Here is a 25465-nt window from a genome sequence, read left to right as displayed (position 1 = left end):
ATGGGTTTCCATGGCCGAACAGCCACACACAAACCTAAAGTTCACCATGCACAATGCCAAGCGTTGGCTGGAGAGGTGTAAAGCTTGTCGCCATTGGACTCTGGAGCAGTGGAAATACGTTCTCTGGAGTGATGCATCTGGCAGTCCGATGGACAAATCTTGGTTTGGAGGATGCCAGAAGAATGCTACCTGCCCCAATGCATAGTGCCAACTGTAAAGTTTGGTGGAAGAGGAATAATGATCTGGGGCTGTTTTTCATGGTTCGGGCTAGGCCCCTTTGTACCAGTGAAGGGAAATCTTAATGCTACAGCGTACAATGACATTTTAGATGATTCTGTGCTTCCAACTTTGTGGCAAGAGTTTGGGGAAGGCCCTTTCATGTTTCAGCATGTCAATGGCCCCGTGCACAAAGCGAGGTCCAAACAGAAATTGTTTGTTGAGATCGGTGTGGAAGAACTTCACTGGCCTGCACAGAGCCCTGACCTCAACCCCATTGAACACCTGTGGGATGAACTGCAAACCAGGCCTAATTAGCCAACCTCACTAATGCTCTTGTGGCTGACTGGAAGCAAGTCCCCGCCGCAAAGTATCAACATCTCATAGAAAGCCTTCCCAGAAGAGTGGGGCTGTTATAGCAGTAAAGATGGGATGAACTCCATATTAATGCCCATGATTTTGGAATTAGATGTTTAATGAGCAAGTGTCCACTTGCTTTTGGTCATCTAGTGTATCATACTAATTTGATGGTCCCGTATTTACATTTACTATGTTACGTCTAGTCCATGAATTCAGGCTGGCTTTCTGCCTCAGAACTGCATACCTTTATTGCATCTCCCATTCCTCTCAAGCTTCAGGTGACTCTTCAATTGATGTTTTCAAAAGATCAGGAACCAGCAGCCAGGTGGAACAAAAAAGCTGGTAGTGTCCAGAAGCATCCTTCAAACAAAAACAATTAGACAGTTAGCCAGCCAGCCAAGCCAAAAATAGTTATAGTCTATCAGCAAATCTGTGTCAAAGACCACCAGAAATATCCAGCAAAACTTAGTCATCAAAAACAAAACAGCTGAAACACAAAAATAATTGTATATGAACATATTTACAGGAGCGCTCTGCTTAGGCTGCTACTAGTGCACCATGGAAACTACAGAACTAATGACATGGATGTTTTATTGAAGTGCCTTACTTATCACAACATGACACTCATGAAGGTGTATGTATGCAACTTTCAAAGAAAGTGCGACGCAAAATGATACCTTGAGGTACATTACATTAATGGAGCTTATAAAGCTGACACCGCCTCAGAGCTTTTTTCACAAGCAACATAGTGGTATGCAAACAAAGATATTGACAGGGCTGTGCACAAGCTCATTAGAAGACTGAACTAATTCTTTATATTTGGGGAAAATAAGGTTAAGGTAATAAAACATCAGTACTGTAGTTCCATGCCATTCCAAAACAAATTGTATGAATCTTTTCCATTTTGTAATTTATTTTATTTTATACATGCTACATAATCTCAGACTTTGTCTGCAGATGACTGTGGCCTAAGAATAGCCCTTGCACAACCATAACCCTTGACCTAACACTTACTATTACATGAACCATGGCCCTCTCAATAGTATAGATCTCATCACAAGCTCTTGCCATAACTCTGACCAACAGTACTTGATAAAGTAATGCACAGATATTCTTAGTAAAAAAATAACAAAAAAGCACGTTTGTCAAAAGGTTTAATTTAGGCATACCATTAGAACAAGGGCAAGTTGTGATAGGCAGGGTAGGAAGACAGACCAAACAAAAATAGGAACCAGACTGCAAAAAACAGCCCCTTATACAAACACACAGACCATGTCAGACATAACAAATGCAGTCATACCACATTAGTTAAATTTAGACAGAAAAAAAGAAAGAAGAAACATTTAAATTTGAAAACATCAAGCACCACGGTGAACTATAAAATAGTGGGGTAAGTTCACAAACTCAGAAAAGACATGATGTTAAATAGACCTGACTGCCTAGAGTTTAAATACAATCAATTATCTCTTCCTACACACAACAGCATATCATTAAACAAAAAAATACATAACTCTGAAAAGCCAAACCCTAATAAACAACTTTTTAAAACCTCCTCTAGTGTTAATGTCTCTTAAAGATGAAAATGAACAAACAACCTCATAGAGGTGCGCATACTGTCACTCACACAGTCACTTCAGTTACACAAACCAGAACAGATATAGCACAAACATATTTCAAGAGAATTGTCATTGTGTTTGCAAAATGTAACTAGTTGTAGGTTCGGTTAGATTCATTCACTTCAAAGATACGTGTGAACCATTACGCAGAGAAGAATTTCAAGGACACCATGTGGAGTTTTCCTCATAGTTATCTGCCTGTGTGAAAGCCAGAGTATCTGGAAGGATACTCATGATATAGTTCAATAAATCCAGCCAAAAGCTCATTTAAACCCAACAGCCCTGCAAATGGGAATCAAATTCTCCACGCTGGAAATTGATATTAATAAATATCATGTAAAATAGGTGTATTTTAAGTGCATATTTTTACAAACAGATTCAAGAACAGCTGATTGCCATTTGAACACATGACTGATATTGTGTATAAACAACAAAAAAGAATACAGAATATTGTAATATCTTGTTGCACTACACATTAACGGTATGAGGTATTAGAAATTCTTCATGGAGGATTTGAGGAGTCATTTTTATACTTTCTCTTCAAAATATATTTTGTGGGCTAAGAGAAGGAGGAAATGCAACAATGCGTTACAGATGAAAACAAGGTGAGGGATGCACAGAAAAACACATTTTTAAATTAGCCTTTTCTGTTTGGTTGCTCCAGAGATTTGGGGCTTTTGGTGGAGAAAGTTACAATATGCCATTGCCCCTCTATAGGAGATTGAGCTTGACAGTAAGCGAAAGGTTGTCAAGCTGTGTTTAGTCTTTTTTTTTTTTTAAGTCTCAAACACATCACACTAAACCATAGTCTTTCTTTTCCACCTATAGCAGCTATGGAGTAACAGCAGTGGCTAGTTGGCGGCCCATGCCTCCAAATCCTTCATGTCATCCTCGTCTTCCTCTTGCTTCTTCTGTACTGTAAGAATGAACCACATTCATTTAATAGAGTAAGTAAGATTTTTCAATCTGCCTATAAATAAAGACTGAGGTAGCATATGCTACAATGTCTGACAATTACATTGACTTTTCAGTGTTTCATGTTGGGTATCGCACCAAATTATTGTGTACATTTTCTCTCTCCCTCCCCATCTCCACAGACAGTATTTTATAAACAAAGGCATTGCAAATGGTAAATTAAATTCCTGCCAGTGATCTTAAGAGATATTAGCTAGCTTTAAAGGAGGCTAAGCTTGAGTGGCTAAGCCAATATATCCATTACCTGCTGGTCTTGCAGGTAAGGATGTAGAGGGTACATTTGGCAGCGGTACATTCTCTGTGCTTGCGATTTCTAGCAGGTTTTTGTCTAGTTCCTCTTGTTCCAGTTCTTCCAATTCCGCCAAGAGATCATCCTAAACAAACAAATAAAACGTCATTACGGGCTAGACATGTCTACATATCCAAAGAAGATAAGGATACATTTAATAACAACAACGATAGTAGATGACTGCAGTCTGATTCGGTATGAGTCCTTGCTATCCGTGATCTTTGGGATGTCCCTACCCCATTGAAGTTGACATTTAAAATGGTTAAGGGTTGAAGTTAGGGTTCAGGGGAGGGACATACCAATGATACCGAATTGCACTAACCCTTCGGTATGGAAAAATTGAGACATGCGCACTCAGCTTCTTAGCTTTATCTTACTTCATCAAATTCCTCTCCGAACCCTACGGGTTTAGAAATAGCGTCAGAGATTTCTTGTGCCAGCTCCTGCTGCTCTGTGATGTCCTGCATTAAGTCGTCCACTTTGTCTATGTCCCTGTGGAAAAAAAACACAAAAAAACATTTTAATTTGCAATGGACATCATTCATAGCAAATTCAGGAAAGAATAACAGTGTCATTCTGAAAGATTTTCTAGCACAAGCCATTTCTGACATTACTACACCATGAGCTGCAATGATGAAATTCCCAAACATTTACATTGAAAAGAATTAGGAGATATGGAAAATGAAAATCAACCTTACAGCAGAAATTGGTGTTAGCATTTTATTACATTATTTAGAATGCAAAGTGCCTGTCACACATGTGAAGTATTAAAAGAAAGTCGCATACTCTACAGTGCCTTCAGAAAGTATTCACACCGCTTTATTTTTACCACATTTTGTGTTAGACGGAATTTGAAACGGATTAAATTGAGATTGTTTGTCACAGATCTACACACAATACCCCATAATGTCAGTAGAATTTTGTTTGAACATTTTTCTGAATTAATATAAATGAAAAGCTGAAATGTCTAAATAAGTTCAGGAGTAAAAATGGGCTTAACAAATCACATAATAAGTTGCATGGACTCAGTAATAGTTTTTTTTTTGAATGACTACCCCACACATTCAATAATTGATTGAGGGTATACAGATAATTGTATTTCAAGCACAGATTCAACCAAAGACCAGAGAGGTTTTTCAATGCCTCGCAAAGGAGGACATTGATTGGTAAAAAAAAAAAAAGCAGACATTGAATATCCCTTTGAGCATGGTGAAGTTACTAATTAGGCTTTGGATGGTGTATCAATACACCCAGTCACTACAAATATACAGGTGTCCTTCCTAACTCAGTTGCCGGAGAAGAAGGAACATGCTCAGGGATTTGACCATGAGATCAATGGTTATTTTAAAACAGTGTAAGTGTTGTGATATGAGAAAACAACATTGTAGTTACTCCACAATACTAACCTAAATAACAGAGTGAAAAGTGTTTGATTTACCACGGTTTGAAAAACTCATATACTGTCCAGCCTTAAGCAAAGTTAGCAACAGTCTGACGCAGGCGCAGCATGTGACTTGGGTTTTGTTTTGTGTGAAAACATGGCGGAAGGCAGTGACAGCGCTCGGGAGATTTTTCAGCCTTCTAAGAAAACTACATCTGAAGTGTGGTCATACTTTGGGTTTTACAAGGGTGCTGAGGGAAACTTAATCGAAGATGGTCACCCTGTCTGCAGGACATATTTAAAAAATAAAATAATAATATAATAAAAAATTAAAAAATTGCAGTGAAAGTGGGCAACAATTCAAATCTCTTGAGTCATCTTCGTGACCACCACCCACTACTTTATAGCGAATGCAAGGTAAGTTAACTTTTGGCTCAATGCATGATGTGGGGACTTCCGAATGGGGGAAAATGTCATGGTTTGTCTGTCTAACTTGCTAATACCTTGTAAATAATGTAAACTGAAGCTTTCAGTGTTACCTAAAACACTACACATTGTTCTGCTGCTGTATGCGTTGTGTGTCTGCAGACTCTATTCGCCCACTGCACACGATAACACGTTAGGTAGTTTAGTCACCCAACCAACATATTTTGTTCATTTAAAATCCGGCAGACGTCGACTTGGTTGTTCCAACAGGAGAAACAATATACACTCCTATGCAAGACTCCTATGCAAGACTCCTATGCAAGACTCCTATGCAAGACTCCTATGCAAGACTCCTATGCAAGACTCCTATGCAAGACTCCTATGCAAGACTCCTATGCAAGACTCCTATGCAAGACTCCTATGCAAGACTCCTATGCAAGACTCCTATGCAAGACTCCTATGCAAGACTCCTATGCAAGACTCCTATGCAAGACTCCTATGCAAGACTCCTGTATTTATGTCAATTGTTGGGTTCATTGCAATTACTATCACTGTCTACTTTGTATTTATGGAAATTGTGCATGGGGACATTGCATATACTCAAATGCAACACAGAAGATAGACTGTGTGTGTGAACAATAATAATAATAATTATAAAATGTAACACCAATAATAATACATTTCCTATTCCCTTGTTTACAGAGTGGGCGTGCAGCAGACAAACCCAGTGAAAGGCAGGCTGCTTATGCACCCACATCAAAAAATGCTCACTGCAGCCCTTTCATATTACATTGCAAAGAATATGATGTCATTTCAAATTTTTGAGAGGCCAGGCTTTCTGAGGCTGATGAAGGTTGGCTGTGCCTCACTACAAAGTGAGTGCTGCTATGTTTATTTGTTGTTTGTTTACTTGATTTACTTAAGGTTGTGTTCTTTTAAACCGGCACTAGGGAAACTTTTACCTCTCATGGCCACATGGTGCCATCTTGAATGTTAATGTTATTATTTTAATGCTTATGCACACGGAAAGTGCATAGTGCTGCTAATTTTTTGTTGTTGTTTGAACATTCCAAGAACATTTTAACAATACTGCGATAATTCTGATAACCGTGATAATTTTGGTCACAATAATTGTGAGATTAAAATGTTCATACCGTTTCATCTCTACAGACTACAAAGGGAAACCCAGACACGAGCTGGCCAGTGACGCGAGCTAAATACCTTTTATGCTCGCTTCGAGGCAAGCAACACTGAAGCATGCATGAGAGCACCAGCTGTTCTGGACGAGACTGTGTGATAACGCTCTCCGTAGCCGATGTGCGCAAGACCTTCAAACAGGTCAACATTCACAAAACCTCCGTGCCAGACGGATTACCAGGACGTGTACTCAAAGCATGCCCGGACCAACTGGCAAGAGACATTTTCAACCTCTCCCTGACCGAGTCTGTAATACCTACATGTTTCAAGCAGACAACCATAGTCCATGTGCCCAAGGAAGTGAAGGTAACCTGCCTAAATGATTACCGCCCCGTAGCACTCACGTTGGTAGCCATGAAGTGCTTTGAAAGGCTGGTCATGGATCACATCAACAGCATCCTCCTGGATGTCCTAGACCAACTCGCATACCACCCCAACAGATCCACAGATGACCCAATCTCAATCGCACTCCACACTGCCCTTTCTCACCTGGACAAAAGGAACACCTATGTAAGAATGCTGTTCATTGACTACAGCTCAGCGGTCAACGCCATAGTGCCCACAAATCTCATCACTAAGCTAAGGACCCTGGGACTAAACACCTCCCCCTGCAACTGGATCCTGGACCTCCTGACAGGCCGCCCCCAGGTGGTGAGGTTAGGCAACAACACGTCTGCCACACTGATCCTCAACACTGGTGCCCTTCAGGAGTGTGTATTTAGTCCCCTCCTGTACTTCCTCTTCACCCACAACTGCGTGGCCAAACATTGCTGATGACACAACAGTGGTAGGCCTGATCACCGACAACGATGAGACAGCCTATAGGTCAGAGACCGGCCAGTGTGGTGCCAAGACAACAACCTCTCCCTCAACGTGATCAAGACAAAGGAGATGATCGTGGACTACAGGAAAAGGCGGGCCGAACAGGCCCCTATTAACATCGACGGGGCTGTAGTGGGTAGAGAGCTTCAAGTTCCTTGGTGTCCACATCACCAACAAACTATCATGGTCCAAAAACACCAAGACAGTTGTTAAGAGGGCACGACAACACCTTTGTCCCCTCAGGAGACTGAAAAGATTTGGCATGGGTCTCCAGAAAGTTCTACAGCTGCACCATCGAGAGCATCCTGACCGGTTGCTTCACCGCCTAGTATGGCAACTGCTCGGCATCTAACTGTAAGTCACTACAGAGGGTAGTGCGTACGGCCCAGTACATCACTGGGGCCAAGCTTCCTGCCACCCAGGACCTATATAATAGGCAGTGTCAGAGGCCCAAAAAATTGTCAAAGACTCCAGTCACCCAAGTCATAGACTGTACTCTTTGCTACCGCACGGCCAGCGGTACCGGAGCACCGAGTCTAGGACCAAAAGGCTCCTTAAAAAAATTCTACCCCCAAGCCATAAGATGGCTGAACAATTAATCAAATGGCCACCGGACTATTTACATTGACCCCCCCCCCCATTTGTTTTGTACACTGTTGCTACTCGCTGTTACTTATCTATTCAGTCACTTCATCCCTACCTACATGTACAAATTACCTCGACTAAGCTGTACCCCCGCACATTGACTCGGTATCGGTACCCCCTGTATAGAGTCTCGCTATTGTTATTTGATTGTGTTACTTTTTATTTATTTTTTACTTTAGTTTATTTGGTAAATATTTTCTTAACTCTTTCTTGAACTGCAGTGTTGATCAAGGGCTTGTAAGTAAGCACTTCACGGTAAGGTCTACACTTGTATTAGGCGCATGTGACAAATAAAGTTTGATTTGATATTTCCGTTTTTATTTTTTTATTCTAAAAACCTGTTATTGACTTGTCATTATGAGGTATTGTGTGTAGATTGAGTGTGTAGATTTAATCCATTTTATAAATGCCTGTAACATTATAAAATGTGGAAAAGGTCAAGGGGTCTGAGTACTTTCTGAATGCACTGTATATAGTGTATGACTTTCTTTTCATACAGTTTACTCTCTGTTAGTCAACACCTCTATAAACATTTGTGGGTGCATCACCTCGTGCTTTTTACTAGACAAATATGAAGTAGAACAATGTGGGCCTGGGTCAACAGAGGCACTCTGTTGCATTCTTGGAGGTGTGGGTGTGTGTGTCTTTCATGGAGCATTTGTGAAACAGAAGTGGAGGTGGCCCTTACATGTTTTCATGGGCTGCCTTCATGGCCTTGGCAGCAAAGCCCATGTTCTTCAGCACTTCGGTGTTGGTGTTGGCGTTCTCTAGCGCCTCCCTCTGGAACTCGATGGTGGACAGCGTGCCATCGATCTGGCCCAGCTGCTTCTCGTACCGCTTCTTCCGTTTTAATGCCTGCAGAGCAGCTGGATGCAAGAGGAGAGGAAGGAGAGACAACTGTGAGAGGATATGTGGGGTGGGAATACTAATGGAGCAGCATAAGCCTAAAGCACTGCAAGAGGAAATACAAAATATAACGCTGTTCATTTGAGTCGTTTAACTCTGTATTCACTGGGAGACCTTGTATAGGCTTACAATAGGTATTTAATTGAGTCGAGACATTATCTGAAGTATCTTAGATGTGATAAGATGCTTTCACTGCTAGATTTCTAGATCACATCTTACCTTGAATCTCCCCTAGAACTAATTTCAGACATGGTTCAAATACCTGACTAAACTCAACAATATATACAGTTGATAGAATAATTTGTATGTTTAAGATGAAATGTGTTAGAGTCATAATCCAATAAGGTGTGTGACTAGGCCATTGTGTTACTATTTCGCAATATGAGCTGGGTATAGTTGAGACATTCAAGGACAACTGAACTGTCGACTTGTGATAACGGTAAAACTAATAACTGGAAAGAGGCCTCCCCACCCTAGGGAGGAGAAAAACTGTTAGAAATGTCTAGGCTTGCAGAAGATGATGAAACATGTTGCAGAAGGTTGATAAACAATGTATGTGAACTTTGGAAAAAAACAGCCCACCTAAAGAGAGGTGGAGTTTCAACTGATTCATTTCATGTTCATTTCTATTGCAGATTCTGAGACTGTCTAATTCTTTATTAACAGGAGATTTACAACCTCTGGGAAATAGACAAAGCTTGAGTGATAGTTGAGTTCAACCATTGAGATAGCAAAATTCTTGTGACAACAGTACTAGCCAAAAGTTTGGACATACCTACTCATTCAAGAGTTTCTTTATTTTTAAAATATTTTCTACATTGTACAATAATACTGAAGACATCAAAACTAGGAAATAACACATATGTAATCATGTAGTAAACAAAGTGTTAAAAAAAATCTAAATATATTTAATATTTGAGATTCTTCAAAGTGCCACCCTTTGCCTTGACAGCTTTGCACACTCTTGGCATTCTCTCAACCAGCTTCACGAGGTAGTCACCTGGAATGCTTTTCCAACAGTCTTAAAGGAGTTCCCACATATGCTGAGCACTTGTTGGCTGCTTTTTCTTCACTCTGCAGTCTAATTCATCCAAAACCATCTCAAATGGGTTGAGGTCGGGTGATTGTGGAGGCCAGGTCATCTGATACAGCACTCAATCACTCTCCTTCTTGGTCAAATAGCCCTTACACAGCCTGTTTTGGGTCATTGTCCTGTTGAAAAACAAATGAGTCCCACTAAACCCAAACCAGATGGGATGGTGTATCGCTGCAGAATGCTGTGGTAAACATGCTGGTTAAGTGTGCCTTGAATTCTAAATAAATCACATTGCCACCAGTAAAGCACCCCCACGCCTCCTCCATACACGGTGGGAACCACCAAAGGACAGATTTCCACCGGTCTAATGTCCATTGGTCATGTTGCTTGGCCCAAGCATGTTTCTTCTTCTTATTGGTGTCCTTTAGTGGTTTCTTTGCAGCAATTCGACCATTCGCGCAGTCTCGTCTAAACAGTTGATGCTGAGATGTGTCTGTTACTTGAACTCTGTGAAGCATTTATTTGGGCTGCAATCTGAGTCTGGTAACTAATGAAATTATCCTCTGAAACAGAGGTAACTCTGGGTCTTTCTTTCCTGTGGCGGTCCTCACGAGAGCCAGTTTCATCATAGTGCTTGATGGTTTTTGCAAATGCACTTGAAGAAGAAACTCTCAAAGTTCTTAAAATTCATTGACATTTCTTAAAGTAATGATGGACTGTCGTTTCTCTTTGCTTATTTGTTCTTGCCATAATATGGACTTGGTGTTTTACCAAATAGGGCTATCTTCTGTATACCACCCCTACCTTGTCACAACACAACTGATTGGCTCAAACGCATTAAGGAAAGAAATTCCACAAATGAACTTTAAACAAGGAATACCTGTTAATTGAAATGCATTCCAGGTGACTGGTTGAGAAAATGCCAAGAGTGTGCAAAGCGGTCATCAAGGCAAAGGGTGGCTACATTGAAGAATCTAAAATATATTTTGATTTGTTTAACACTTTTTTGGTTACTACATGATTCCATGTGTTATTTCATAGTTTTGATGTCGTCGCTATTATTCAACAACGTAGAAAAAAGTAAAAATAAAGAAAAAGCCTTGAATGAATAGGTTTGTCCAAACTTTTGATTGGTACTGTAGATTGTTTCTCTCTCGAATGTCAGAAGTACGGTAGCCTTCACATGTAGATTGTTGTTTTTGCCAGCCAATCAGAGCGGCACTACTGTCAAAATTAGTTCCATGTGTAGAAAGTGAAGTGAGAACTCAAGGCAAAATGGGATTAAAATTCAGGAACAAAAAAATATGCTCGCTAGCTACGTTAGCTCAGCTAGCTTCTCTAGGTTACTCGGATTTGATGTAGTCAGGCCAGGCATTGTCAAATGGGATGATACATAACATTAAATTGGCATGGCTTTGTTGGCTACTGTGTGTCTCCCTCTCCTGTCCACTCTGCTCCTCACACACACACACACACTCAAAAACACTACACAGATGTAGAAATAATTTAAAGTACTAAAGTAGTTTTTTGGGGTAATCTGTACTTTACTATTTATATTTTGGACAACTTTTACATCACTACATTCCTAATGACAATTATGTACTTTTTAATCCATACATTTTTCCTGACACCCAGAAGTAGTCGTTTCATTTTTAAATGCTTAGCAGGACAGGAAAATGGTGCAATTCACACACATCAAGAGAACATCCCTGGTCATCTCTACTGCCTCGGATCTGGCACACTCACTAAACACAAATGCTTCGCTTGTAAATTATGTCTTAGCCAAAAAACTCCAAAAAACTATCCATACATTTAAAAAACAAGAACATGGTGCAGTCTGATTTGCTTAATATAATATATATAAATATTTATATACTTTTACTTTTGATACTTAAATATATGCAAAACCAAATACTTTTAGACTTTTACTCAAGTAGTATTTTACTGGGTAACTTTCACTTTTACTTGAGTCATTTTCTATTAAGGCATCGTTACTTTTACTCAAGTATGACAATTGGGTACTTTTTCTGCCACTGTTCCTTCCCCCGCTGCACCACCCTCCAACACTGCAGTATGAGTGGCATGCCTCTCTCTCACTTTCCTTCATGTACACTCTACACAGACACACCTGTTCCATACTGAAGCGGTTTCCACCAGAGAGGAATATTAGGAAAGATTTGCCTCAACATAGCCTCTGCACAGGCTTTCAACAACATTATCTTTCGTCATGATTATGCATCCAATTGTAGCATAATCATGATAGGACAAAGGTTGACATCGCCCAACCCTAGTACATGATACCTTTAGGCAGAGGTGAGACCAAGTCACTATTATTCAAGTCACAAGCAAGTCTCAAGTCACAAGGTCCGAGTCTCAAGTCGAGTCCCAAGTAGGACAGGTCGAGCCTTGAGTCAAGTAAATCATGCATTCTTAAGAGGAAGTTGAGTCACATGTTTTAAGTCAGGTCAAGTCTGAGGTCAAGTAAAAAAATTAAATAAAATCTATACATGCAATGACTTGTTCAACCAAAAATATTTTTTGAGGCTACCAGACAGTCCTTTTCGTTATTTTGTCTTCAACACATTTTGATTCTGTGATTGTAAAATAGGGACCTGCATTCTGCATGAAATCAGCAGAAGGCAACGCAGGTTGACGTGCTCATTGTGTAGTCTTGGTAATCCAACAGTGAAAGTTGATTTACCAAATATACACGTGCAATATCTCAAAATAAATAGCCTCTGTATTAGACTTAACATGTACTATTTGAACAGACACAGGTAGAGGGCAAGACTGCACAGTGTCCCCTTGAGAAACCAAATTGAATCTGTCAAACAGGTACATAAGCACTTAGCCCCTGCCAGGACCATACAATTACCCAATTACAACCAATACACTGATTCTACAATGTAAAAGGAATTTTCCACATACATTGGTACATTCGACTTAATCAGACTTAGTGATTATTAATTACATCAACACATTGAACAATAATTTTCTCTTATTCAAGGTACTGACTCCAAGGTCACAGCCTATTTCTATGCACACTGAGGCTTGCACGCTCCTATCACGCACAACCAGAATGACAGAGACATAGGACACAGACACAGCACTCCGATATAGCCTGGGAAGTATGAACAAAGGAAACCATACATTAATTTAATTTAACAAAACTTATGCCTAATGAGTCTTGAACATTCATGTTCACAATAAACATTATGCCCACTCAGAGGGTAAGAAATGCTAGGCTAAATGAAAATGTATTGCATCAAACATGAAACAGAAATGTCTAACATGCCACAGTGCTTGCGTCGCGAGTAGAGGTCGACCGAATATGATTTTTCAACGCCGAAACCTATTATTTTTAATTTTTTTTGTAACAATGACAATTACAACACTGAATGAAAATGTATTTTAACTTAATATAATACATTAATAAAATCAATTTAGCCTCAAATAAAATGTTCAATTTGGTTTAAATAATGCAAAAACAAAGTGTTGGAGAAGAAAGTAAAATTGCAATATGTGCCATGTAAAAAGGATAATGTTTAAGTTCCTTGCTCAGAACATGAGAACATTTGAAAGTTGGTGGTTCCTTTTAACATGAGACTTCAATATTCCAAGGTAAGAAGTTTTAGGTTGTAGTTATTATAGGACTATTTCTCTCTATACCATTTGTATTTCATATACCTTTGACTATTGGATGTTCTTATAGGCACACTTTAGTATTGCCAGTGTAACAGTATAGCTTCCGTCCCTCTCCTCGCCCCTACCTGGGCTCGAACCAGGAACACATTGACAACAGCCACCATCGAAGCAGTGTTACCCATCGCTCCACAAAAGCCCTCTGCAAGGGGAACAACCACTCCAAGTCTCAGAGCGAGTGACGTTTGAAACACTATTAGCGCGCACCCCGCTAACTAGCAAGCCATTTCACATTGGTTACACCAGCCTAATCTCGGGAGTTGATAGGCTTGAAGTCATAAACAGCTCAATGCTTGAAGCACAGCGACGAGCTGCTGGCAAAACTCTGTTGTTTGAATGAATGCTTACGAGTCTGCTGGTGCCTACCACCGCTCAGTCAGACTGCTCTATCAAATCATAGACTTAATTATAACATACAGTAATACGAGCCTTAGGTCATTAATATGGTTGAATCCAGAAACTATCATCTCGAAAACAAGACGTTTATTCTTTCAGTGAAATACGGAACCGTTCCATATTTTATCCAATGGGTGGCATCCATAAGTCTAAATATTCCTGTTACATTGCACAACCTTCAATGTTATATCATAATTACGTAAAATTATGGCAAATTAGGCGGCCCAAACTGTTGCATATACACTGACTCTGCGTGCAATGAACGCAAGAGAAGTGACACAATTTCACCTGGTTAATATTGCCTGCTAACCTGGATTTCTTTTAGCAAAATAGGCCAGCTTAAATATATATACTTCTGTGTATTGATTTTAAGAAAGGCATTGATGTTTATGGTTAGGTACAGTCGTGCAACAATTGTGCTTTTTTCGCAAATGCGCATTTGTTAAATCCTCCCCTGTTTGGCGAAGTTGGCTGTCTTTGTTAGGAAGATATTGCCTTCACAGAGCTCGCAACGAGCCAGGTTAGCAGGCAATATTAACTAAATATACGGTTTTAAAAATATATACTTGTGTATGGATTTTAAGAAAGGCATTGATGTTTATGGTTAGGTACATATTGGAGCAAGACTGTCCTTTTTCGCGAATACGCACCGCATCGATTATATGCAACACAGGACACGCTAGATAAACTAGTAATATCATCAACCATGTGTAGTTAACTAGTGATTATGATTGATAGATTGCTTTTTATAAGATAAGTTTAATGCTAGCTAGCAACTTACCTTGACTTCTAATGCATTCGCGTAACAGGCAGGCTCCTCGTGGAGTGCAATGAGAGGCAGGTGGTTAGAGCGTTGGACTAGTTAACTGCAAGGTTGCAAGATCGAATCCCCGAGCTGACAAGGTAAAATTCTGTCATTCTGCCCCTGAAGAAGGCAGTTAACCCACCGATCCTAGGCCGTCATTGAAAATAAGAATGTGTTCTTAACTGACTTGTCTAGTTAAATAAAGGTGTAATATATATATATATATATATATATATATATATATATATATATATATATATATATATATATATATATATATATATATATTATTTATTTTTTTAATCGGCCAAATCGGTGTCCAAAAATACCGATTTCCGATTGTTATGAAAACTTGAAATTGGCCCGAATTAAAATCTGCCATTCCAATTAACCGGTAGACCTCTCGTCACGAGCGTTACAAAATAAACTTAAACATACATGTTATTGTCAAAGACCCCAGCCACCCCAGTCATAGACTGTTCTCTCTACTACCGCATGGCAAGAGGTACCGGAGTGCCAAGTCTAGGACAAAAAGGCTTCTCAACAGTTTTTACCCTTAAGCCATAAAACTCCTGAACAGGTAACCAAATGGTTACCCGGACTATTTGCATTGTGTGCCCCCCCAACCCCTCTTTTACGCTGCCGCTACTCTCTGTTTATCTTATATGCATAGTCACTTTAACTATACATTCATGTACATACCACCTAAATTGGCCCAAACAACCAGTGCTCCCGCACATTGGCTAACTGGGCTATCTGCATTGTGTCCCACCACCCGCCAACCCCTCTTTTACGTTTCTGCTACTCTCTGTTCATCATATATGCACAGTCACTTTAACGATACCTACATGTACATACTACCTCTATAAGCCTTGCTACTCTTTTTTCAAATGTCTTTCTACTGCTGTTTTATTTATTTCTTTAATTACCCACACACACAAAACCTTTTTTTTTTGGCACCATTGGTTAGAGCCTGTAAGGTAAGCATTTCACTGTAAGCTTTACACCGGTTGTATTCGGCGCACGTGACAAATAAACTTCGATTTGATATTCAATTATTGCGCCAATGAGCGTCTGCGTTGCCAAGAGCTAAAATAGAAGTCAGTTCTATTTGCGTTGCAAGTCCTGCCTCTCCCATTTCTTCATTGATTTATAGAAGCAGATAACCAATAAGGAGATGGCACGTGGGTATACCCACATGGGTGATTGAAAGATGAACTGAGTTCAGTCGTTCATGTAACTATGAAAGTTAGATGTCAATCGCCATATAAAGTCCAAAGAAGAAAAAGCCTGGAAGGAGGAGATGACTAGAAACGATTCGGTTGACCGTGTTATGTGTGGATTAATTGTCGGAGCAGAGGACCTTGTGCATTTTGGGTAAAATAACAACAAAACGTTTATATCCCAGGACAAATTAGCTAGCAACAGCAAGCTAGCTAAATAGGACAAATTAGCTAGCAACTGCAAGCTAGCTAGCTAAATAGCCATAAATGTTTAATGCTTTTTGACCTGTCCCCAAATGAATATAATTGGTTCAGAGTTTGTTTTGATATTTTAACCTGTGTGTCGTGATTGCGCTTGGTGTGGGGGGACAAAATCAATTTGCACACGATGTAGTGCGGCCGGTTGGGGTACTACAGTGTAAGTGTTGCAATAAATGTTAAATCAAATCAAATGTATTTGTCATGTGCTTAGTAAACAGGTGTAGACTAACAATAATGTACAGAAAAAAAAAGAGAAATAGAAAAGTAATAAATACACAATGAGAAATTATAACTTGGCTATATACATAGGGTACCAGTACCGAGTAGATGTGCAGGGGTACGAGGTTACGGAGAGGGAATGATGAAACGCTAGCAATTATTGTAGGATTAGATGGAATATACACTGTGTACAAAACATTAGGATCAGCGTACTAATATTGAGATGCACCCCCTTTTGCCCACAGAACAGCCTCAATTTGTCGTGTTCCATAGGGATGCTGGCCCATGTTGACTCCAATGCTTTCCACAGTTGTGTCAAGTTGGCTGGATGTCCTTTGGGAGGTGGACCAGTCTTGATACACATGGGAAACTGTTGAGTGTGAAAAACCCAGCAGCGTTGCAGTTCTTGATACTCAAACCGGTGCGCCTGGCACCGACTACCATACCCTGTTCAAAGGCACTTGTTGGATTCTAGCTTGAAATATATACTTATTCATGTTACTATACTTGAACTACTTTACATGTATAATGTTATTGTCAAATCTCATGGATCCTATGGAGAGGGCCAAAGGTAACAGTCTGGTTTCAGTCACTGATAAGGTTTGATAGCCGTGGATTAGGGAGGAGTGTGGAATGTGGGCCGAGGTCATGTCAGATGAAGTGACAAGGAACAGTTCTATTACACACACCACCTAAGTTTCTGCCTAGCAATAGAGATGTATTGGCTGTATAGACGTGGAAGGAGGAGACTCAGCCTAATAGGAGGGTATAAATACTTGTACTGATGGAAACAGGTCTATGTATTTTCAGCTGTTTGACCCAGTGGGTAAATAAACTTGGTTTCAGCTTTGACTAGTTTTTCCCTCTGTTTGTCAAAACCTAAAACACTTAAATATTTTGTCTTGCCCATTCACCCTGAGTGTCTCAATTGTCTCAAGGTTTAAAAATCCTTCTTTAACCTGTCTCCTCCTCTTCATCTACTCTGATTGAAGTGGATTTAACAAGTGACATCAATAAGGGATCATAGCTTTCACCTGGTCAGTTTATGTCATGGGAAAAACATGTGTTGTACAGTCAGTGTAGATTCACACATTTTAAATGCAAATGTGGCAAAGAAAGCAACAGCAAGCATTTCCACAAGAGAACAAAGCGCTCTCCACTGGCGGGAGTTTGGAGAGTGCAAGCAGGGAGGCATGCATATGGTGCGTCTTTGCCACAGTAATAATTCATTTTAACAGCAAATTCCAAATGCAAACTGATACATTTCAAGCAATTCTGAGATACTAAAAGACCAATAGGCCTATGCTAATACTTGTTGCTTGATGCCCCATTGCTGGTGAGCTTGCAAAGTAAACAATTCATATTCTTAATATCACCAAACAATTTTTTGAGCTGCATATTTATTTATTATGGCAATCCTCTCTCCCTACAATTTGACCTTTGCGCTGCCCCCAATCCTATAGCTGCACCAAAAGAAAAAAAACATAAATCTGTTTGCTAGCTCACATGGACTGTGTTGATTGACACTATACTCGTCCTGTCAGAGAGCAGTGTGTGTTTCACTAGCCAATCTGTTGCACATTTTTTATTTTTGTAAGAGCGATGTTGAAGCTACCGTCTCTGGCTGCATGGAGAGTAATCCGCGGACTCTTTGCCACAAAATGTCAGTCAAATCTGGAGGCTCCAAGTCAAGTCTCTTCTCGATCAAGTCGAGTCTCAAATCATCATGTGACTCGAGTCCACACCTCTGTAATGTGATGGTAGGCCGACTCAGAAGGCCCGCCTACCTGACAAATCAGATGAGAGTGTGTGATGATGCGTATGCCGCTTTGGGTTATCTCAAGTTCAAGTTCGATGACCAAATAACTGAACTAAATATTGTTCAGAAACAAGAATTGGCAACGTCACTAAAGTTCAAAACATTAAGAAAGCACAAAGGTTTTGGGCTAAAGGGTGAGTAGTCATTTCAAATAGAAATATATCATATTCTTTGAGGTTCAGATGCACAGCCGTTGGCAGGAAGAAACTCTCCCAACTGAGTTTAAAAGTCTCCCATTCAATGGTGTTTTCTTTCAAGTTGTGGGCACAAAGACCTATTTTGCCACCATGGGAAAGACACTCGACAAACAAAAGCCAAAGATAAATATTCTGCTGAAATGAACAAGGCGGCAGTAAGTTCAAAGACAGATCACTGTAATTTATAATATACACTTTTATAACATTCATTTCATTTTAATAATGTTGCAGTACTAACAATGGAAGTTTCCCCTTACACTGTTAAGAGTCCTGAGTGTTGAGAAAGGTGCCATGTAGTGGGGAGAACAAGTATTTGATAACCTGCCAAATCGGCAGTGTTTCCTACTTACAAAGCATGTAGAGGTCTGTAATTTTTATCACAGGTACACTTCAACTGTGAGAAACAGGATCTAAAACAAAAATACAGAAAATCACATTGTACGATTTTTAATCAATTAATTTGCATTTTATTGCATGACATAAGTATTTGATACATCAGAAAAGCAGAACTTAATATTTGGTACAGAAACCTTTGTTTGCAATTACAGAGATCATATGTTTCCTGTAGTTCTTGACCAGGTTTGCACACACTGCAGCAGGGATATTGGGCCACTCCTCCATACAGACCTTCTCCAGATCCTTCAGGTTTCGGGGCTGTCGCTGGGCAATACGGACGCTCCCCCCAAAGATGTTCTATTGGGTTCAGCTCTGGAGACTGGCTAGGCCACTCCAGGACCTTGAGATGCTTCTTACGGAGCCACTCCTTAGTTGCCCCGGCTGTGTGTTTCGGGTCGTTGTCATGCTGGAAGACCCAGCCACGACCCATCTTCAATGCTCTTACTGAGGGAAGGAGGCTGTTGGCAAAGATCTCGCGATACATGGCCCCATCCATCCTCCCTCCCCTCAATATGGTGCAGTCGTCCTGTCCCCTTTGCAGAAAAGCATCCCCAAAGAATGATGCTTCCATCTCCATGCTTCACGGTTTGGATGGTGTTCTTGGGGTTGTACTCATCCTTCTTCTTCCTCCAAACACGGCGAGTGGAGATTAGATCAAAAAGCTCTATTTTTGTCTCATCAGACCACATGACTTTCTCCCATTCCTCCTCTGGATCATCCAGATGGTCATTGGCAAACTTCTGACGGGCCTGGACATGCGCTGGATTGAGCAGGGGGACCTTGCGTGCGCTGCAGGATTTTAATCCATGATGGCGTAGTGTGTTACTAATGCTTTTCTTTAAGACTGTGGTCCCAGCTCTCTTCAGGTCATTGACCAGGTCCTGCCGTGTAGTTCTGGGCTGATCCCTCACTTTCCTTTTTTTTTTTAAACCTTTATTTAACTAGGCAAGTCAGTTAAGAACAAATTCTAATTTTCAATGACAGCCTAGGAACAGTGGGTTAACTGCCTGTTCAGGGGCAGAACGACAGATTTGTACCTTGTCAGCTCGGGGATTTGAACTTGCAACCTTCCGGTTACTAGTCCAACGCTCTAACCACTAAGCTACCCTTCCTCATGATCATTGATGCCCCACGAGGTGAGACCTTGCATGGAGCTCCAGACCGAGGGTGATTGACCGTCATATTGAACTTCTTCCATTTTCTAATAATTGCGCCAATAGTTGTTGCCTTCTCACCAAGCTGCTTGCCTATTGTCATGTAGCCCATCCCAGCCTTGTGCAAGTCTACAATTATATCCCTGATGTCCTTACACAGCTCTCTGGTCTTGGCCATTGTGGAGAGGTTGGAGTCTGTTTGAGTGTGTGGACAGGTGTCTTTTATACAGGTAACGAGTTCAAACAGGTGCAGTTAATACAGGTGAGTGGAGAACAGGAGGGCTTCTTAAAGAAAAACTAACAGGTCTGTGAGAGCCGGAAATCTTACTGGTTGGTAGGTGATCAAATACAGTGGGGCAAAAAAGTATTTAGTCAGCCACCAATTGTGCAAGTTCTCCCACTTAAAAAGATGAGAGGCCTGTAATTTTCATCATAGGTACACTTAAACTATGATAGACAAAAAGAGAAGGAAAAAAATCCAGAAAATCACATTGTAGGATTTTTTATGAATTTATTTGCAAATTATGGTGGAAAATAAGTATTTTGTCACCTACAAACAAGCAAGATTTCTGGCTCTCACAGACCTGTAACTTCTTCTTTAAGAGGCCCCTCTGTCCTCCACTCGTTACCTGTATTAATGGCACCTGTTTGAACTTGTTATCAGTATAAAAGACACCTGTCCACAACCTCAAACAGTCACACTCCAAACTGCACTATGGCCAAGACCAAAGAGCTGTTTGGACACCAGAAACAAAATTGTAGACCTGCACCAGGCTGGGATGACTGAATCTGCAATAGGTAAGCAGCTTGGTTTGAAGAAATCAACTGTGGGAGCAATTATTAGGAAATGGAAGACATACAAGACCACTGATAATCTCCCTCGATCTGGGGCTCCACGCAAGACCTCACACCGTGGGGTCAAAATGATCACAAGAACGGTGAGCAAAAATCCCACAACCACACAGGGGGGCCTAGTAAATGAACTGCAGATAGCTGGGACCAAAGTAACAAAGCCTACCATCAGTAACACACTACGCCGCCAGGGACTCAAATCCTGCAGTGCCAGACGTGTCCCCCTGCTTAAGCCAGTACATGTCCAGGCCCGTCTGAAGTTTGCTAGAGAGCATTTGGATGATCCAGAAGAAGATTGGGAGAATGTCATATGGTCAGATGAAACCAAAATAGAACTTTTTGGTAAAAACACAACTCGTCATGTTTGGAGGACAAAGAATGCTGAGTTGCATCCAAAGAACACCATACCTACTGTGAAGCATGGGGGTGGAAACATCATGCTTTGGGGCTGTTTTTCTGCAAAGGGACCAGGACGACTGATCCGTGTTAAGGAAAGAATTAATGGGGCCATGTATCGTGAGATTTTGAGTGAAAACCTCCTTCCATCAGCAAGGGCTTTGAAGATGAAACGTGGCTGGGTCTTTTAGCATGACAATGATCCCAAACACACCGCCCGGGCAACGAAGGAGTGGCTTCGTAAGAAGCATTTCAAGGTCCTGGAGTGGCCTAGCCAGTCTCCAGATCTCAACCCCATAGAAAATCTTTGGAGGGAGTTGAAAGTCCGTGTTGCCCAGCAACAGCCCCAAAACATCACTGCTCTAGAGGAGATCTGCATGGAGGAATGGGCCAAAATACCAGCAATAGTGTGTGAAAACCTTGTGAAGACTTATAGAAAATGTTTGACCTCTGTCATTGCCAAAGGGTATATAACAAAGTATTGAGATAAGTATTTGGTCAATAACAAAAGTTTATTTTCCACCATAATTTGCAAATAAATTCATAAAAAATCCTACAAGGTGATTTTCAGGATTTTTTTTCTCATTTTGTTTGTCATAGTTGAAGTGTACCTATGATAAATTACAGGCCTCATCTTTTTACGTGGGAGAACTTGCACAATTGGTGGCTGACTAAATACTTTTTTGCTCCACTGTATGTCATGCAATAACATGCAAATTAATTACTTAAAAATCAGACAGTGATTTTCTGGATTTTTGTTTTAGATTCCGTCTCGCACAGTTGAAATGTACTACCTATGATAAAAAAAAATACGGACCTCTACATGCTTTGTAAGTGGGAAAACCTGCAAAATCGGCAGTGTATCAAATACTTATCAAATAGTTCTCCTCACTGTAAGTCCAATCAGTTATTATTTTGCCATCTTCCATAGCTTGAAGAACATGCTTTTGTACAGAAACTGGTTAAAAAATACCAAGGTGGACTGCAGGGCTATAATAAACGTCGCCCACATTATCTGCTTTCCTGTTTTGAAGCGATACCTCTGAATTTTGGTAATAGGCCCTTTTACTACTTCCCCAGAATCAGATTCATTTTTATGTCACTGCATGCAGTTTGAAGGAAGTTTCTAACTAGTGCAATTGCTAAATAGCGCCTATTGAGGATAGTATATTCTGGCTGGGGGAGTTTTGTTAAGAGCCCAAATCGCTCATTCTGAACGTTAAAACGCATCAGTTGCTATACAGTTTTGGAAACATAAGGAACATATTTCATATCAGAGAGAAACAATTTTCTAAAAACAAAAAAAGGTTAAAAATGCACTATGCAGAAATCACTCAACTATTTCCTGGTTGCTAAAATTCTAATATATCGCCTAATTTCAGTTTGTGACAAAACAATCAAGTTGAGTGTAGACTGTGCAGACTGTAGACTGTGTAGACTGTGCTCTCTAAATAGCGGGAAGCAGATTGAAGCAAAAATAAATAATAAATAAAAAATAAAAAATATAAAAAAGAAGAAATGTTTTAAAGTGCACTTTAAATCATAGCTTTTTAACTAGCTCATCCATATGTTTTTTAAATATTAGTCAATACAAATGCCCAAATATTTATAGCTGGGGACCCGATCGATGGGAGAACCATCCAATGAATAAATATGTAGTCCATCTGAAAAATGTTTGGGAGAATTAGAAAACAAAATGTATATAGTCTTTACCGCATTAAGTACAAGTTTTAAACAAACCAGTGTTTTCTGTTAGAGCTGCAATCTGAGCTTGTTGCCTAACATAGCTTGGTCAATAGTTGGGGCCATGGCATACATACAGTCAGGTCCATAAATATTTGGACATTGACCAAGTTATTATTTTAGCTGTCTACCACAAATAATGATTATGAGCTGAAAGTGCAGACTTTCAGCTTTAATTTGAGGGTATTTACATCCAAATCAGATGAACGGTGTAGGAATTATGTCACTTTTATATGTGCCCCCCTTTAATTAAGGGACCAAAAGTAATTGGACAATTGGCTGCTCAGCTGTTCCATGGCCAGGTGTGTGTTATTCCCTCATTAGTTAATTTACAAGTAAGCAGATAAAAGGTCTAGAGTTGATTTCAAGTGTGACATTTGCATTTGGAATCTGTTGCTGATAACCCTCAATATGAAGTCCAAAGAGCTGTCACTGCCAGTGAAGCAAGCCATCATTAGGCTGAAAAGTTAAAACAAACACATCAGAAAGATAATTGATTTGGCCACACATAATGTTTCTACTATTTGGTACATTCTTAAAAAGAAAGAACACACTGGTGAGCTCAGGAACACCAAAAGGCCCTGAAGACAGCTACAGTAAAGGCCTGGCACGGCACCAACAGGGAAGAAACCCAGCATCTGGTGATGTCTATGGGTTCCAGACTTCAGGCAGTCATTGACTGCAAAGAATTTGCAACCAAGTATCAAAACAATTTAATGTATTATTGTTAGTTTGTCCAATTACTTTTGAGCCCCTAATATTGGGGGGCTATGTATAAAAATGGTTGTAATTCTTACACGGTTCATACAGTAATTTTGACAAAACCCTTACATTAAAGATGAAAGTTGACACTAAGCACATCTTGATAGTTTCCTTTCAATTCCATTGTGGTGGTGTACAGAGCCAAAATGAGGCAAATTGTGTCAATATCCAAATACTAATGGATCTGACTGAGTGTCGTCTGCATACATTACCGATTACCACTTTGCATTTGGAACGGTTAGTTTAATTATACCTAATAACCAAATCATTGATGATCACTAGATAAAATAAAATGTCTCTCCTCTTCCCCTGCACACACGTCATCACACTGCCTCATCTGATTGGTCGTTTAACGTGAACTGCAAGCCGAAATAAACGTCATCATACTCCTTGAACAGATTGGTTGAGTAGGCAGGCCTTCTGACTTTGTGGCTGTGGTATCTAGTGACGACCATTTCTATTGGAGAAGCAGTTTCTGCATATCTTGATACTGTATTGCAGGGGTTGGCAACCCAGTTGCTGGAGTGTCGCAGGTACTGCAGGATTTGGCCCGACTAGAATTGATCAGTTCAGTGATCGATTAATAATCAACATACCTGGTCTCAAGTGGCGCAGCGGTCGGTCTAAGGCACTGCATCTCAGTGCTAGAGGCATCACTACAGACCTTGATTCGATCCGGGGCTGTATCACAACTTGCCGTGATCTGGAGTCCCGTAGGGCGGCGCACAATTGGCCCAGCGTCGTCCGGGGTAGGCCGTCATTGTAAAATAAGAATGTGTTCTTAACTGACTACCCTAGTTAAATAAAGGTTAAATAAAAACGTTCCAGCTTGGTTAAATCAAAACCATTAAGTGCCCGTGGAACTCTTGGGACTAGGGTTACCTACCCCCACTATACCGTCTTTGCTTGAAGTTAGCTAAATCCATTACATTTGTACGATATAGCCTATTGACTTTGTGGCTGTGGTACTTTGTTCTTCCTGTGAAATTGTTGGATAAAAAAAAACTAGCCAGTTAGCTAATCATACCGCGTTCACGTGCTAGTCGGAACTAGGACATTTCCGTATTGGAAACTCGTTTTAGAAACACGAGCTCCGAGTTTCCCGGTTGAAGGTACCAGAATCAACTATTGCTATAGTATAAGAAGCTCTGTGCAAATACAACGTTCATTTTAACTAGTCGGGAGGTTCCGAGTTTAAGATAGTAGTTGAACATGGCATGATAAAACCGTATTTCTCATAGATCTCACCTCTTTTATTTTTTGTTCCATTCTTCTTCGCAGTAATGAGTTCCTGGTCAATCTTTTTCTCCAAAAAGTCCTGTTTCTTCGTCAACATTTCCTCAGTGTCTCGAAGTCGCTGGATCGCCTCCTGAGGGCTAGCAGATTTCCCACCTTTACCTCCAGCGCCAAATAACTTCCCCAACAAAGACATATTTGCGCTGAATAATAAAAGCAACTGATATTACAAATTCTATGGCAATTAACAGGATTCAACTAGTCTCGTAATTTTCTCTCTCGCTGTCACTCGCCCAGCAGAACTGCTGTTGTTGTTATTTCTTCTTCCTCTTTCCAACCAGGCCTCGTGATGTCAGCACGTCACCAGGGCGTGGGTCAATGACGTAGTGAGAGGGAAAAAGTCAAATGTTTCACATGTACCTATGTTAATGATCC

General features: G+C 40.3%; 1 protein-coding gene across 1 annotated transcript; it reads right to left on the bottom strand.

Annotated features, from left to right (window-relative positions):
• Positions 1 to 1713: 1713 nt before the first annotated feature.
• On the bottom strand, positions 1714 to 25414 carry LOC109890752 (charged multivesicular body protein 4b). The gene is made up of 5 exons (XM_020482762.2): positions 25043 to 25414; positions 8616 to 8793; positions 3834 to 3948; positions 3412 to 3541; positions 1714 to 3108 (listed from the first exon to the last, which is right to left on the bottom strand). The coding sequence occupies exons 1-5, from the start codon at positions 25224 to 25226 to the stop codon at positions 3044 to 3046; spliced, it is 672 nt and encodes a 223-aa protein (XP_020338351.1). The 5' UTR covers positions 25227 to 25414; the 3' UTR covers positions 1714 to 3043.
• Positions 25415 to 25465: the final 51 nt, after the last annotated feature.

Source organism: Oncorhynchus kisutch, linkage group LG5, assembly GCF_002021735.2.
Source record: "Oncorhynchus kisutch isolate 150728-3 linkage group LG5, Okis_V2, whole genome shotgun sequence".
NCBI lineage: Eukaryota > Metazoa > Chordata > Actinopteri > Salmoniformes > Salmonidae > Oncorhynchus > Oncorhynchus kisutch.
The sequence above is the reverse complement of the archived record's forward strand: the minus strand, read 5'-3'. Positions and strand labels throughout refer to the sequence as shown.

What these genes read in the sequence shown, in the direction of transcription:
- LOC109890752 (XM_020482762.2), bottom strand. Translation starts at nt 25,226, where the DNA reads ATGTCTTTGTTGGGGAAGTTATTTGGCGCTGGAGGTAAAGGTGGGAAA. An exon ending in AAGGCAGCCCATGAAAACAT is followed by an intron (nt 3,949 to 8,615) that starts GTAAGGGCCACC and finishes TTTTTTCCACAG; the next exon opens with GGACATAGACAAAGTGGACG. An exon ending in CTTACCTGCAAGACCAGCAG is followed by an intron (nt 3,109 to 3,411) that starts GTAATGGATATA and finishes TCATTCTTACAG; the next exon opens with TACAGAAGAAGCAAGAGGAA.